General features: G+C 39.9%; 1 protein-coding gene across 4 annotated transcripts in view; it reads left to right on the top strand.

Annotated features, from left to right (window-relative positions):
* The window catches only part of strbp (spermatid perinuclear RNA binding protein), a 94,348-nt gene extending 78,845 nt beyond the window's left edge, over nucleotides 1-15,503 (top strand). For 3 of the 4 annotated variants that reach the window (XM_088434935.1, XM_088434934.1, XM_088434933.1), the window contains 7 exons: nucleotides 1,406-1,614; nucleotides 2,184-2,336; nucleotides 2,425-2,559; nucleotides 4,858-4,998; nucleotides 6,188-6,317; nucleotides 6,403-6,459; nucleotides 14,973-15,503. In XM_088434935.1, coding sequence (XP_088291061.1) covers nucleotides 1,406-1,614; nucleotides 2,184-2,336; nucleotides 2,425-2,559; nucleotides 4,858-4,998; nucleotides 6,188-6,317; nucleotides 6,403-6,459; nucleotides 14,973-15,067 — 920 coding nt within the window. In that variant the 3' untranslated portion in view covers nucleotides 15,068-15,503. Of the gene's footprint in view, nucleotides 1-1,405; nucleotides 1,615-2,183; nucleotides 2,337-2,424; nucleotides 2,560-4,857; nucleotides 4,999-6,187; nucleotides 6,318-6,402; nucleotides 6,460-11,348; nucleotides 12,792-14,972 lie in introns of those variants that run through there. The other variant, XM_088434936.1, reaches the window with a different exon arrangement.
* The last annotated feature ends 1,339 nt before the right edge of the window (nucleotides 15,504-16,842 follow it).

The following is a 16,842-nucleotide window of genomic DNA, read 5'->3' as shown; positions in this document are numbered from 1 at the left end:
CTTCCATCCAACATTTTTCTTCCAACGGAAGCACAGTCCAAACACGCCGAACATCTTCTTTTGTTTCTTTGGCTCTCTTTCTGCCTGTCGGCCTCCCTCTCTTTTTAGCCATCCTACATCACTCGCACGCTGATCAATACTATCGATTGGTAACGTTTTACCGGGCCACTCTACCATCCTCTTTCAAGGGGAAGATGACGGCAGACAGGCTGTTTTATTTTGAGCTATTGGCAAGAAAACAGATTGCATTGAACGTTTTGGGAAAAGACAATCCAGAACAAGTTGCACAAATATCCAAGACCGCACTCATCTTGCTCAACAGTAGGAGTGAAAATTGCAGAGTAACTTAGATTGCGCTGTTATTGTGATCTTTCAAATACGCACATTTTACAGTGGTCAATATACAGTACATTTACTTACTAACGTGAATTCTTCTTGCACATTGGACACTCTTACTTTTGCACTGTTTTAAAATGTTCATGTGAGCAGATTTTCACAATTCAAAACAGAGATTTTCGCTGAAAATCAAATCCGCAGTATATTCTCCTCAGGTAGTATTATTGACAAATGTAATCGATGGTCAATCTGATGATCCGGTGGATGTGTTATTACTTGAACTCATTCTAAATGGGATCTTGATTGACACTTGTACAGCACTAAACAATTTCACGCACTCACCATTATCCAACCTTTTTTGCTTGGTCCGAGTGTTGTGCCAGTGTAGTAAAATATGCATGACTTGGCCCTGCAACTTGAATTGACATGCGGCTGTTCTGTTTTTGGTTCCTCAAATGCATTAAAAAGTGTCTCCACTTACTTCCTGCAACGCGCTCATAGACTTGTCTCTGCTATTTGGTGCAATGAATGAGTATTTCTATATTTGTGATGTCCTACTATGTGAGTAGTTATTGAATGCACCTCTGATCATCTACTAACCCAAGTGACTACAGTACAGTCATTTTTATTTTTATTTTTTCGGGTCATTCATGCAGCTATTGACTGTTGAGTGCAGGCACTGTTTTAACAGGAATGTGCTTATAAAACTGAAAATCACTTGGCACAACATACCTCTCGCATTGGAAATGTTCCGCCAGAAACGCTCGGGACTCCGGGCACAATGTCGCAGTTTAAAAAAAAAAAAAATGTCTGGTGACCCTACATATTCATTATCCAAGGGTGTCAACACTTAGTTAGACAAAGAAACAGAAAAAGAATGGCAAGGCAAGAAGCGATTAAACAGCTCTTCATTTGCTGTTTAGGTGAGAAGTGTTGACAGTAAGTAGAAGGGAGACAATATAAAGATTATATTAAAATCGTAACTTGTCATCTAGGCTAATGCTTGTATGTTCCCATTGTAGTGTGTAAAATAAGACTTAAACCCTTTAACCAGTTACCGTTTGTTCAGTTCTCGACAGCAAAGCCATAGACTCCAACCAGCCAATGAACGCCCTGATGCGGTTGAACCAGATCCGTCCAGGGCTCCAGTACCGCCTCCTGTCCCAGTCGGGTCCTGTTCACGCCCCTGTCTTCACTATGTCCGTGGACCTGGATGGAACCATTTATGAAGCCTCGGGGTCCTCCAAGAAGACCGCCAAGCTCCATGTTGCTGTTAAGGTAATGTTTTTTTTTTTTTTTGACCGAAAGAGATTTGTAGCACTTAGTAGTCAAAAATACCTTTGATGTTTTCATGTACCTATGCAGATTCTGAATGTGTGTGTGGAGGTGGGCAAATCCATGTAATCCTAAAGTGGTCGTGAACAAAAAGGCTCTCCAGAGCAGAGAGCAGGGATAATCCGCTATTTGCTTCATTCCCATAAAAGGCTTTCTCCCCATCGCCCTGTTTTCTGTTCTCGCCCTCTCTCTCTTTCTTTCCATCATGTTAGACCGCATGATCCCTCCATCAGTAAACACAAACATGTTTGGGTCAGTAAAAAGTCTCATTTGCTTTTTTTTCTCTGCTAAAAGCATGCTGATATGAATGCTTTTTGCCAACTTACACTCTGCTTCAACTGAACCATTTCAAAAAAGAAAATGTAATCACGGTTCCCTCGTCTATGTTTCATTTTCCACCGCCAACACTATCATTTTTCTTAACATTTGCCAAAAACAAAAAAACTCTCGTTACCTCTCCGTTTTTCTTGGATAGCTCTTTAAGCTCCAGTTTGTCTTCCAACCTTCTGCAGGTTCTCCAGGCCATGGGCTACCCTACCGGTTTTGACTCAGACCTGGACCCCATGAGCTCAGACGAAAAGTCTGACGGCGAAGGCAAGAGTGACACGTCCTCGCACACAAGCAATAACGCAACGCACTCCTCAGACAGCTCCAACACGCTGGAGGTGGGCCTCCAAATCGACTAATATTTTTATTTGCAAACGTAACCCAGACAATAGCCAAAGCCCGATTATCTGTGCTTAACCTCCTCAGGTGCGGACTCAGGGCCCCATATTGACAGCGAGTGGGAAGAACCCCGTCATGGAGCTGAACGAGAAAAGACGAGGCCTCAAGTATGAGCTCATCTCGGAAAGCGGAGGCAGCCACGATAAACGCTTTGTCATGGAGGTGGGTGTTTAACGCACTCTAATCAAAGTTCAAAGGCAAAATATGGGGGGTTTGGCTAATTATGAATTGTGGTGCTGCAGATGAAAGTATATAGAGCCAAGATGCGCACCCCACGGAAATTTCATCCATGTGTATGTGGGTACTTGAAATTTTTTAAATGTGAAAAGTATTTATATTTAAAAGATTAAGACAAATACGACTGCAGTACACATATTCTTAAAATTAAAATGATTAAACCTTATACAGTAACTTTGCATCCTTTGAACTTTCACGGAGAGCCGCGGTTCTACAGCATTAGTGGCGCCCGGAAGTCCAGTTGGGGCAGGAGTAGATAACTCCTGGCCTGCCCTTCTGCCATCGACCAATGAGGGTGTGCTCATGAGCAGTGCTCACCAAAGTCACACACACAGCTGACAGAGACGCGAATGGAGCCGCAACTGTGAAGGGCTTTGATCGAGATTTATTAGTAATAAATTGGAATTTCAAGGATAAGATCTAATTGTTATCATGTTTGGTCAGCTTAAAGGCGTCACTCTAATTAGACTTCCAGGCGCCGCTAATATAACCACGGATCTCTGCGAGACTTCAAAGGATGGAAAAGTGTAATTGTACAGTTATTGTATAAGGTTTAATAATCTATAGTTAACTCGTCTGTCTGTCATGCAGGAAACCTTCACTGTATAAGGCACATTGAAAAGTCTATAAATGTTGTTATGGGACTGTTGAGCGCTCCGGGTACTTTTTGGCGACACGCTGCTTATATAGAGGAACAGCGAACGTGACTGCGGATGTTATAGGGAGAAGATTGAACGCTTTAGGTAGAGTCTTCTTTTTAAAGAAAAATTGGGGTGACATTAAAAAAACATAAAAATAAATTAATAACAATAATCATGTCCCGTCCTGCTGACCCCCATTCCATCCTCTTCCCATATCACTATCGTTTTATGTGTTATTTTGGCTGCTCCCATCAACTTTATATGCAGTACTGACCCAATTCTGTGACTAAAGGTAAAAATAACTCCCATTCTAGTGAATTCTTCTGATTTCCTCCCAAAATGTCAACCTCTACTTCAGCTCAGTGCTTCTTAACTTTTTTTCCAGTGAAGTGCCCCCTTTGATTTATTTATTTATTTATTTATTTCCCCCCACACTAAAATTCCCTAAACACACCACAAAGCATTTTTGGTGAGGAAGTGTTGTGCCATTGTTGTCTGATGTATTAAATATTGGAACTCCATTTATAGCAAAGTCTCTCCAACTCATTCGAAATAAAATAAAATGATAAAGTAATTCAATTCAAGATTTATACACATAAAAATGATCAACATAAAGTATCCTCCTTTAGATCATACCAAAGCATTTATCAAAAAAGAAGTGACTAAAAGGGGGCATGGACCAGTACTTGACAGTTTGGGGCTGAACCAAGTATAGGAGACAATATTTGGGGGTTAGTGAAATTTACTAGCGCACTAAATATATAAAATTCTGTTTATTAACTTAATTTATTTTTATATTATATGTGCATTATTTTTTTTTTTTAAAAGATGTTTAAATATAGTTAAACCTTGCCTACCCCCCCGGAATGCCTTTACAGACACCCATTTGCGAACCACTGCTTTAGTTCATTTTTTCAGATGTGATATTCAAAGAGGCAATGCAAGCCATTGTAATTAATTACAGATTTGATTGACATTGTTTGTGATATTTGACACCATATCTTGCTCATACACTCCTCTTGGAATGCACAAAATAAAATGATTTTTCTATATTTCTTTCATTTTGCACACAATCCTGCATGGATCTGGTCATATGAGCACTCAAATATGCAAATTTTAATGAACCAGGCATATCCTATAACCACTTGAGGACTTTATAAAACAAATGGCCTGAGATGGGGGAAGAAGTCAAAGACCAGTGTCAAAGACTCACTTGTACTCAGGCTGGATTGGCTAATGAAGTGCTATGACACACACACGCACACACACACACACACAGTCAGCACAACCAACTGTTCTCCAGTGCGGTCAATCAGTCAAGTTTGTTCATGGAGTGAGCCTGCTGTCGGTGAGGCGTGCTGTTTTCTGCCATGCCTGGACGCTCCGTTGCTCTGCTGATTGATTAGCAAGCCTGTTCTGACAGCAGGGCATCACTAAGCGAGCAAACCCATTTTAACGGACTTTGCTTGGGCTGTTGATTGCTGCTAAACAGGTGGTTTTTAGACAGCATTGTTGAATGATAATTGGTTTGGACCAAAAAAAAAATTGTGACACCACTAATGATATTCTGTGCATGTGGCAGGTGGAAGTGGATGGACAGAAGTTCCGTGGGGCGGGCCCCAACAAAAAGGTAGCAAAAGCCAGCGCTGCTTTGGCCGCACTAGAAAAACTTTTCTCCGGTCCCAATGCTGCTGCAAACAAGAAAAAGAAGCTGCTGCCTCAGGTCAGTCAGTAATACACATCACAACATCGCGCCAGCCAAATTGGTTTATGAAAATATAACATATAATAATCCAATTAGAGACATGCCTATTCCTTTTTTTTTTTTTTTAGGTGACAGCCAAACATTTGTGATCTTGCCCAAGTAGAACTTATTGATGTTAACACTTGAAACTTATTGATGTTAACACTTGAAATGTTTTTGTTTCAATAAAATAGTTTCCAAAAACCAAGCATTGTTTATATATAACACTTTTTATTAGGAATGATCGATACCAATTTCTTTTGTCAGACAGATACCAGTACAGAACTCACCAATACCGATACCAAGTACCGATTGGGGTGGTTATTTGTGATACTTCAAATTTCCCCAAAACCATGACAGATAATTTTAAAGAATGATCTATACATTCCATTATAGCATTTTCCACAGGAGGGATGATACTAGGCTCAAATACCGATACCTTGAAATAAAACCTGCTGTTTTTCACCCATTCCTACTTTTTATAATATAATTTGCCATTATTGATATTTTAAAGGGGTACTTTTTTTCCGCAATAACTGTCTTTATTTTCACAAAATGATGACGGTTTATGTACAATTAACACTTTTAAACACACATTTTGTTGAAGGCTTGGATCACAGCTAACTTGTAAATGTCACATGACTAACAGGTGAGTTGTGATTAGTCAGTACTACTATTTTAATCTTTTTTCCATAACTGAATTGTTCATGCACAATGACTATCCTATTTGCTGTTGATGTCATGTGCACAAGTCTTTGGTGATGATCAATCATGGCACACCTGCTTAGGTCATGTGTTCAAGCCTCAGGTAACGACCAATCACGGCGCACCTGCTTTCCGGGTTTGCTCATGTGACGTTCCCCAAGATGAGCAGTGGCGGCATTTTAATTTGACAGCAATTAGCAAAGTGTGTTTTTAAAGGCATTAATTGCACGTTAAAAAATAATTCTGTTATCAAAGAAACTATGGACATTAGTAGTATAGTCAACACATTTAGCCCAGTTTGAGCCATGCCCTTAACTGGCAATTTCTGGTGGCACACACGCATTAGATGTGCACAGTTGTGCCGCTTTCAGCCGCCGCGCTGTCTAATTAGCAAACACACAGCGCCCTTTGTTTATGTGAAAGCTAATTCTCCATGAAATCTTCATTGTGCGCTGCCATTCAGACAAAAGGAGCTTTGGCCGCGGCGGCTGCAGCCTCAGCAGTGGCAGCTCAGGTAGCCCGAGGAAGAGGGCGAGCCACGCTCGCGCGGGGAGCCTTCGTCAGCGCCGCCGCGCCGGGATACGTCACGCCAGGTGAGCGCTCTTTGTCATTTATTACTATCAGTTTGGGAGTTGCACCAAATGTGCAATTTGATGCTTTTCATGGCCTCGTCAACAGGCTTCGGAACGCCATACGCCTACAGCCCCGCCGCCGCCGCAGCTGCTCCTGCTTACGGTAGGTGCCACGTGCTGTTTTCCGGCGCCCACTTCCTGTCTGTCGTCCGCCCGCCGCTTTTTATCCCGTTCCGTTTTTAAACATGCAGTTAGGGATGGGACAAGATCTCGCAAGATAAGAACGCCACGAGATGTCTCGATCTATTTGAGAATGAATGTGCCTGTTAATGCAAAGTAAAACACCTCCAAACGTGGTGAGGAAAAATAGCTTCCGCCTTCCAGTTGTCCATTCCGTTGCAAGAGAATTTTTTACCTTTCAGAGACATTTTAATTGACTCAAATTACTCGCGTTTCTGGGATATTTGCCGTTAGTACTGATCATTTTTGAACAAACCAGGCTGACTCCAATGCGTTCTGTGCTCATCACTGTTTCATTGACCGTTAGCTATAGCAATGTTTTATAAACTATAGATTTCCCTTTTTTTTCCTACATTTTTGAAAACATAATGTGCCGTTGTCAGCTTCGGGAGCAGTGTGTTGCAGAGTAATCATGTAATAAATACTCTTCACCAATAGGCGGCAGCACATTACTTAGAGATCAGTTCTCAAGGGGTGTTAAATAGTTTTTATTTGATTCCTGTTGATGAAACTTTGATTAGAGTGTCTTTGTATTGTCAATTTAGGCTACAGTGTTTTACGTTTTAAACATACCAGATGGTTATGTGCCTCGAGATTATTCCAAATAAGACAGTGCTCATAACAGGTTCACAAACATATGGTGAAAAACTTCTCAGTGTAGATAAACATTAAATACATCTTGATTGTCAAAAATGTATTTAAAAATGCACAAGTGTAAATATTTTCTTTTATTTATATCCAATAGCCAAATACTCAATAGCTGCCGCTTTACAGGAAAAAATACTCTGATTATTTTCAAATTATCTGTGTGGTTTTGCAGTTGAAGAAAAGGATGTCAAAATTTTGATAGCAGATAGAACAAAGACACTTTAGTTTCTATGTTTGCATTTGAGCGCTAGATAATGTTTACATTTGCACGCTAGCTTATTAATTTTCTTGGCTCGATTAAACCGGAACATTTATATTAGGAATTATTTCACAGAATAATACATATTTTGCAAAAATTCCGTCTCGTCTCGTACTCAAGAACTCTATCTCGTGAGACATCTTGTCTCATGGAATTTGTGTCTTGTCCCATCCCTACATGCGGTCCTTTCTCAGGAGCGATCGCAATCATCCTAATAGTTCAAAGGCTTTCTCTTCTGGCTTTGCCTCTAACATCTCATCTTTCCTTGAAGTTTTTCAACTTTGACCAATTGATTAAATGCTGATCAGGGCTGGGGGCTTTCTGTCCAATGCGTGTGTATTTGGTGTGTGAGCTTCAAAGAAATGTGCTCTTTGGCTAAGTGTCTGCTCGCCACTTGATATTCAGCCAAGCGCTCCTGTCGGACTTTTCCGGTCCCAAGCTAAGATCAAATGAGATGGTATTAATCCCAAAGGGAAATTAGAGTGCTGCAGCAGTTTACAGGACAAGCCACAAGAAAAGGTATAAGAAGTACTGTAGGGATGGTCGTGATCATTTATTAAATCGGTGGAATCAAATGTATGGCCCGCGGGCCAAAATCCAGCCCGCGTGTGGTTTAATTTTGTGAAGCAATTTAAAAAAAATAAATACAGTAAATAATAGGACTGCTTGCATTAGTCCACTGTCCATAAACAATATATGAAAATTCTCACTTTTCCAAGCAATGAGCATTGCAACTAAACAGTTGCCAAGCTTGCGCGAAAAAGCTTGCTGATTGCCTCAGTGACAGAAAGTGTCAGATGACACCAGAGTTCTTGTTAGCATTAGCATTTTTCTTTGTTGTGCTACTGCTCAGTGTAGGTAAATTTCCTTCAATCCCCTCAGAGAGATTGACAATGTGCGGGGGTCGCCATCTGGCCCATTACAAGACGTTCGCCTTTGGTCCCGGTTGTTTCATAATCAAGCAGTCTTGTATGTCATTTGAAGTTTACTTTATTTACAGCTCAGCCGTTAACCCACAGCGCTTCTGTATTCATTGAAAATCATGACGTCTTTATGAATTTTCTTCTGCCATTTACCATTACACATGGGTGTTACCCAGTTTCCACTATTCTAATTGTCCTTGCACTTCACTGTACTCCCTGAAAAGTTGGACAATCACATAATTTTCTTCAACTGGATTTTTGCGTTTGATTGTATTTATGTAGCGACACAGTGACAGTGAGTGGTTAACACATCCGCCTCATAGTTCAGAGTCCCGAGTTTAAGTCCAGCTTGCCTCCGGCCTTCCTTTGTGGAGTTTTGTATGTATCCATTCATTTTGGACTTAATTTGATTTCTTAAAATTGATGGCCTAGATGTGTAATACTTAACTAACATAGTCACTTGAGTGTGAGGGTATATTTGTGTAAAAAAAAAAAAGAACATTTAATACACCTAGATGCAGCATTATGCCTTCGGTATATATCAGACAAGTGGGAGAAGTAAACGACATCACAAAGCGAGCAAAGCGAGTTTGCAGCTATTTGGGGTCTTGTAATTAAGTGCAGAATTGCAGTCTGTACTGCTGTCATCCATTTAAATTAGTAGAGTGTGAGCCGCTCACTTTAGCCACTGCATTACACAGGCCATCACGTTAGAGCTGCTAATTATTTCCATGGCCCCCACTGCTAAGCGTGGTTTGTTTCACTCAAACACAGAAATGTTATGCTTGTAGGACAACATGCCGTATTTTGGACCACCTTCTTCCTGATCTGATGCATTACAATGTTAAATAAATGCTTTTAAAAAATGATTGAAATATCTGCACAGGTCCTCCTAATATATTTCATTTTTTTTATTTTTAAATAAAATTTCTCAGGGCACACTGTGACACATAGTATCAACACACACCAGTGCAAAGTGCTCTCTTGCATAAAAACTGGTGGTTTTACAACTTAACGCTATAGTTCAGAGGTCCCCAACTGCCGGTCCGCGGCCCTGTACCGGCCCTTGCATCAATTGGTACCAGGTCACATTTCCCTTGAATATACTGAAGGCTATTTTATTTTGATAAACTTTTTATTTTGAAAACTGGCCGAATTCTCTTGGATTCGTTTCGGTCGCTTTATATTTGCCTTTCGACCCCTGTCGACATTTGGATTTTGTAAAAAAAACAAAGTGATCACCAGAGACTTAATATTTATTAATTTATTGTTTTTTAACTCAAGGGAGCAGTCAAGTCGGGCATACATACATCAGCCGCCAGTCGCCTGCCAGTGACTGGGATTGTAAAACCCAAACTGACTTTCCATTGATATGGAATTGAGTTAGCCTTTTTTTCCAGTGAAGTTGTCACACCCAAGAATGAATTTGGTAGAGTCCTGCCAACTTAAATCTAATGTCACCCTCCGTGTAGTAGTAACCTGTAAAGTAACCTGCCGCCTGTTGCTCCAAAGTTACCCTGAGTCAGGGGTGGCAAACTTATTTTTATTGTGGGCCACATTGTAGTTATAGTTTCTGTCAGACTTTGAAGTCAATTTTTTTTTTAACTGTGTTCGTCACACACTTCCCTAGTTTTGAAATCAGAGAGCAGGACACACTGTTCAAACAGTTTTAAACAGAGAGGTTAATGTTAGAATAATTGTATATTTCATCCCATATTTGTTTCTCCAACATATATATTTTTTTGGTAGAGTTGTTTGTTAAAAGTGTGAGGAGATGGCATGTTTGCTGCAGCTGTAATAAATCACAGGCATGATGACCTAATGACCAAATCACAGGCACAATGACCAGGATGGAACAGGATGGAACGAGGTCTGTCGGCATGTTCCAGATAACAGTAATTGCATGAAATTTTAGTATATGGCCTACCATCTACATCCCCCACTATCAGAAACTTATTGGTACCTTCCTGCCATAATGTCTCCCCTAACCTTTCAGGGCAGCAGCAAGTGCTTTGATAACTAGGGCCAACCCTCATGAATAAAAGAGGGGCGAACGAAAGCTGTAAGGATACACACCTCTGTCCGCCCTCCTCGCGAGTAAAATGCCATTGTCTTCCTTCTTGTTTGTTGTTTATTGTATGTTTAGGTTGACAATTGGGAATAAAAAACAATGATTATTTTATTCCCCCAATTTTTTTAAGTTGAATACATCTGCCACGTTTGGTATTTTAGCCAGAAACTTGAAGTCAAATCAACATTCTCGGGGCACATAAAATGATGTGGCGGGCCGGATCTGGCCCTCGGGCCTTGCGTTTGACACCCGTGCTCTCAGTGGTTGAAGTTGGGGCAGAGGTAAAATTCCTAGCTTGTGGGTTTTATGAAGGCCATTCATTGCTAGTTTTCTCACAAATACAGAAGATCTTTTTTCACAGTATGACATAGCAGCCCGACCTTGGTAGATATATTTGCTCAGACTTCTTCACTTGTTTCGTTTTGGATGTCCAGAAATATATTTAGGAGCTTGCACCGAATTGCCATATGCATTTTGAGCCTTGTGGGCCCTATTGGATGACCATCAGAGCTTGGGTTGAGAGCTCCCACTAGCTGGACGATGGTCAATTCACTACATGCTGTTTGAGAAAATTTGACTGAGGTGAAAATTAGGATGGTAGTCCCAGTCCTTCGCCACATGCTAGTCGGTCAGCTGCTGCGTTTCACAATTCTTGCTCCGGAGGATTGATTGTGAGGCGCGAAGGACCACTTTGATCTTTCTGATTCCCGACTTAAATCCCCGTCCTGCTTTCTAACCGCGCACTAGCTCCTTCTGCTGCATAAGGTCGACTTAACAACTAACCCCTGCCGCCGCCGGCAACGCCCACTCATCAAACCTCCTGACGAGTGTTCTGGACATCGTTTACAAACGCTCGTTGGCCTCGGCACTCACTCACGTAGAGCTGTGCTCTTCTCGTGTCTCCCCTCTAGGTTTGCCCAAGAGAATGCTTCTGTTGCCTGTCATGAAAGTACCCGCCTACCCCGTCCCCCACTACCACTTCTTTTAGAACGACAGAAATGTAAACCAAACTCTTTCCGCAAGGGACTTTTTTTTTCGTCTTTTTTCGCTACACTCTCAGTGATTGGAACAGGGTTACAGACTTAAGTTTTTCAATATGCAGAAGTGCTTTTTTTTTTTTTTTTTAAGTCCACCAAACCACGAAAGGGTGGAGCTGCCAATGTTGACTCAACATTTTTGATCAACGTCGTTCAAACATATTTACAAGTATGCTTGAACATTTTGAAATACTTTCATGCATTCATAAGTGGGTTTTAATGTACTTGCAAATACGTTGGAACTTATTTGCGAAACACGTTTTTGCAAATGCGTATGAACGTACTTGTAAGCTAAATGCTAAATACTGTACAGCTTTTTTTTTTTTCCTCATAGATTGTGACATGCTTGTGAACACATTGGCCTTATGGGAACAAAAAGCTACTTATTAATCATTTAACTTAAAAATATGTTTGAGTGTGGAAATATGTTCAAACATATGAAAATACACTTGCATGTACTTGTAAATGTATTTGAACATTTTTGAACAAAATGTTCAGGTATTTGAACATATATTCAAACATAATTGCAAGATAAATGCTAAAAACCTGTATTTTTTCCCCATAACGCTAATTTATGAGTATGATCATCGATAAGTATGTTGGAACGTATTTGAAAATATGTTCAACTATTCTTGAAATCACATACTTCCAAATATATTAAATTGTATTTCCAAATGTGTATGAAAATGCTTCTAAGCTAAATGCTAAAACCAGCTTTTTTTTCAATAATAATGCTAGCTGGGTATGTTGTGGCATCATGACTACGAAGGCTACGTTTTGGGCATTTAGCCTACAAGTATGTTTGAGCACATTTGAATACATCTATGTGCATTCAAACGTATTTGCAAATGCTCATAAGATATATGCTAAAATATAGCATTTTTCCACTAATGCTAACAAGGTAAGCTGGTCAAAAAAGTGTGGCATAGTAGGAAAAATGCTACGTTTGTAGCATTTAGCCTACAAGTCTGTTGAGTGTATTTAAAAATATGATCAAACATTTGAAAATACGCTCAAACGTACTTTGTAAATACATATTAACACGTTAGAATTCCTCCACGTTGGCTGCTCCACGCTTCCATACAAAACATACTGCAGGTCGTAAACTTGAAGGATTTGTACTGTGAATTTTTACTTTATTCCTCCATCCTAAATTATTTTTGTTGTTACTTTTTGTTCTTTGCTTGAAAGCGGGGTACTTTTGCAAGACGCCACACACATTCTGTGTAAAATATGAAACTAATATGAGTTGTGTGAAGGGATGTATAGGAATAAATTAATCATGTTGAATAAAGTTTATTTCCTAAAAAAAGTGGTGTAATTGATTTCTTCAAAAGCTTGTCTTTGCTCAGCTTCCAATGCTAAGAAATCTTCAACTCTTCTTTTTGCCAAGGAGGTCTAAATGAAGATGCACTTAATGAGCCAACAATTAATTGCTAATCATTGCTACTCCAGCCTCGCGTATGCGCACGGGATTTCAATCTTTTCTGTTAATCCCGTGTCATCCCTTATGGGGAGCCGAAAGCAAGAAGAGTCTTTGTAAAGCTTTTAGTCAGATCCCGCCTTCTGCATTCAACTGCACGATCCCATTACCTCCCGCCGATTAATACTTGCCAGGTGTCCCGCAGCACATCACTGACGGCGCGAGCTAGCATCAGGATGAGTTTTTTTTTTTTTTTTTTTTTTTTTCTGAGCAGCAGCAGCAGCAGGGGCTCAAAATCTTGTGTCAGATGTATTCGGTAGCAGAAAAACAATGAGAAATGACAGACGGAACAGAATATTTGATTGATTGTTTTTCTTTCATTATTTTACATAACAAAAATCCCTACTTGGTAAACTGATCCATATTTTGATCCACTTGACTCTCCGTTGTATTGGTGTTATGAAGAGTTTGGAAACTTTAGTAGTTTTCCATGATTTCGATATTTACTGAATTGTAGTCAAATACTTAACATTATAAAACTATATTGATGGGATTTTTTTAGTAAACAAAAAAAAAACTTATTTTTTTCAACTCTACGATGACAACAACCTGTAATGAGCTACACTTCACAGCTGTGCATTTTTTAAGAGTTAATAGCTGGAGTTTCTTGACCTTTTAATACGTTTGAGACCATTTCTATTTCAAGGTGATTCCAAACTTTTTACCACATAACAGCTTTGTACATCTTGCTATTTTCTCAGTCACTTTTATGGTGTGGATGATGCTTTACAAGCTAGAATTACTTCAAAGAAGTAGTCTGCCATTAGCAACGGTGAAACGTTAATTCATTTGATGACATCGAGTTGATGTTTTTAACCTTTCTAATTGTAAAATGATTTACCTTAATTCCCCAAATATAATAGGCAACCTTAATTTTGGGGTCAAATTTTGGTATTTGCTATGTTACGCACCAACACTTTGGCAACAATGTAAAAACTATAGCAAATTGGAATAAATCCCATCTTCCTAAACTCTTCATATTTTCTTGTGGTCACATCTGTAAATTATGTATTTGTTGTTTCAAATTTCCCACATTGTGAGCGGTCAGTGAATGCCTCACCAACTTAACTTTTATGTGCTCATCTCGGTTTTAGTAATATTCCTGTGTGAACGAGGATGGACTCAGACGGTGGTTCGGTCAGCTCGCTTCTTTTATTGAAAATAATGCCGTAACTACCTCAGCTAACATTGTTAGCTGCATAAGGCAATTGCAGCTAACAGCCAACTGACATCCGCCCTCTAGCTCTTCCCATTACGGTAAATATTGTATGTAAGATACGGCTGATATAAAACTGTACATCTGTACGTCAAAGCTTATGTGGCTTACAGGTCAATCTTCCATGAATGGTGTTGAACAATAAAAAATGTAAGTTACCGTCAATAAGATGCACCCATATTTTTGGCCTTCATTTTTTGGGGGGAAAAAGTGTCTTATATTTGGGGTATTATAGTAGTTACCAAATTAATCAGACAAAATCTGAACTTTTTACTGCTCAAAATAATAAGTGGGCTATCCCTTTCACTTCAGTTGTGCATTGTCAAGCATTAGGATGGGGAATTTATGAATTTGTTTTTACTTTTTGTGTACCTTCAGATGGAATCTTCAAGTCGCACGCCACATGCAGCAGACAGCTCCCAATGATCATTTAACCGAGGAATGAACTACAATGTCTTTCTTTGTGACTATGAAATATCAGAGGAATTGTTTGAGACTACAACCCAATCGTCACACTTGATTGAATGTATTTTAAATGACAACTTCCAATCGAGCGTTTTTCAAAATGTCACACGAGCCCTTAATAATCCGTGACTCTATGAATCTTCCGTCCATATGTCAACGTAATTTAAATGTCCTAAATGCCACCCTGCCAATAACCTCATTTGTTTGGTGGATCGGTTCCAAAAACGGTTCCGGTCCTTGAAGTGCAAATGCCACCTTAACCTTCCCCAGTGCTTAGAGTCGACATTAGCATGCAAGACGTGTCACTATGGTGTCTTTATGTGTGTCGTTCCAGGGGGTCTTTTCATAGACAATCCCTTCTACCAGCCGCGGACCCTCGCGCCCTTCATCATCCACCTGGGCCCCCAGGATCTCTTCTCCGACTTCTAGAGGAGGGGACAGGTTTTGGGACCTCCCCCCACCTCGTCACACGTTACACTTCCTGCCTGTTTTTTTTTTTTTTTTGCCTTTCTATTCTTGCTGCTGCACTCAGATTTCAAAACAGGCAGCAAAACGTGACGGAACTCTTCTTCGCTATGAAGCAGACACATCACGGTGGAAGGACGGTGGTCGGGGCGGGGGCTTTTTCACCCTAAAGCAATACTCGTATTTCACGAGAATAGTGTGAACGGGCTGGTCTTTATAGCAATAGCAATACACATGAACTCCTTTCTTCAAGAAGAATGTCCGGCGACTTAACGTGGCGTTGCAATAGCTCGTCTTGATTGTATATCCAAATTATGTGTGTAACTGCGTGCACATGTATGTGTGTGTGTACTCATATATGTATATGTGTGTATATATATATATATATATATATATATATACATATATATATATATATATATATATATATATATATATATATATATATATATATATATATATATGTTCACATGCGCGCACACAATATGTGTCAACTATAATATTATGATGTATGTATGTAAATACATTTTAAAGGATAACTTATTGTTATAAATTATTTTAGAATGATGCAGTGAAATGTACCTGTAATAACACACTATAGCTTTCTTCCAGTTTTCTATACACAAGCTAATAGTAGAAGAACCAATATTATCTTTGCTATTACTCCTATTAATCGTCGCTCTTAGAATATAATGACGCGCCCTTCCTTCCTTGATGTCGTTCTGAGCCTAAAGCCAAGAGGTGCTCGCTTCTTCGTATCAGCTAATCACACACACGTTCTGTGAGAAAGCACATGTAAAGCCTCGCTGCTGGCAGGGAATGCTCTGTGTGTTTGTTTGTGGTGCATACACGTGTGCGTTGGGAGTGTGTGCTCATCTATGAAAGATGTCCGGTCAGCTCTGAGGGGAATTTGCTCGTTCACCTGAAGCAAAAGCACACACGGTAGATGCGAAACGGCTTGATGTTGGACAATAACGTGGACTTAGCGGCTAACTTATTGCACATTTTTACGATTCAGAGGAACTAATTATGAGTTTGCGTTGCATCATTAGGGTGCAAACTGGCCTCTCAACATGGAAATGTTATCCCGATGGACGGCGGGAGTGGAAACGCTTCATTTTCAGTGGCTGCACTTTGACACCTTTGCTATATTTTTACTTCTTCTCGTCTGCCGTTGCACACATTGAATTGGAATTGGATTTTTAATGCCTGCAGTACTTCTTATGTTGGTTCTTTTGCTGCACTTTCACGTGTATTGGGGAATCTTAGTGAAAGACAGTTGTGCCGATTTCAATTTTAAAGCTAACTTTTAAATGGCTTTACTAGACTTATTTCTGTTTAACAACTTAAAAATGACTCAGGTCTTTGGAAGTGTAATGCTGCCATATATCACAAAATTTACATTAGTACAGAATCCTCCCAGGATCCTAATTTGGACTAAAGTATTATTGAAGTTACTATTAAAGTAGTACATATTGTTTATTTGTTTGTTTATTTGTGGCACACGTCCAGCCTTGATTTTTTTTTTTGTCTTCAAATCAATGAGCAGGTTCAGGTTTCTGTCATCTGCATGAAGAAGCTGAGCTTGAGGACAATTTGCAACATTATTGAGTGGAACCTGACCTTCTCTCCCATTTGAGACTTTCCCCTCCTGCCTGCTCTCTGTGCATGCCCCCCTGCCCTCTCTCCAGATGGCCCACATTAATGAGGCAGACACTGAGCAACCTCCTCATTTCCCT

Source organism: Hippichthys cyanospilos, chromosome 15 (genome assembly GCF_059441005.1).
Source record: "Hippichthys cyanospilos isolate Australia breed blue-spotted pipefish chromosome 15, RoL_Hcya_1.0, whole genome shotgun sequence".
NCBI lineage: Eukaryota > Metazoa > Chordata > Actinopteri > Syngnathiformes > Syngnathidae > Hippichthys > Hippichthys cyanospilos.
The sequence above is the reverse complement of the archived record's forward strand: the minus strand, read 5'-3'. Positions and strand labels throughout refer to the sequence as shown.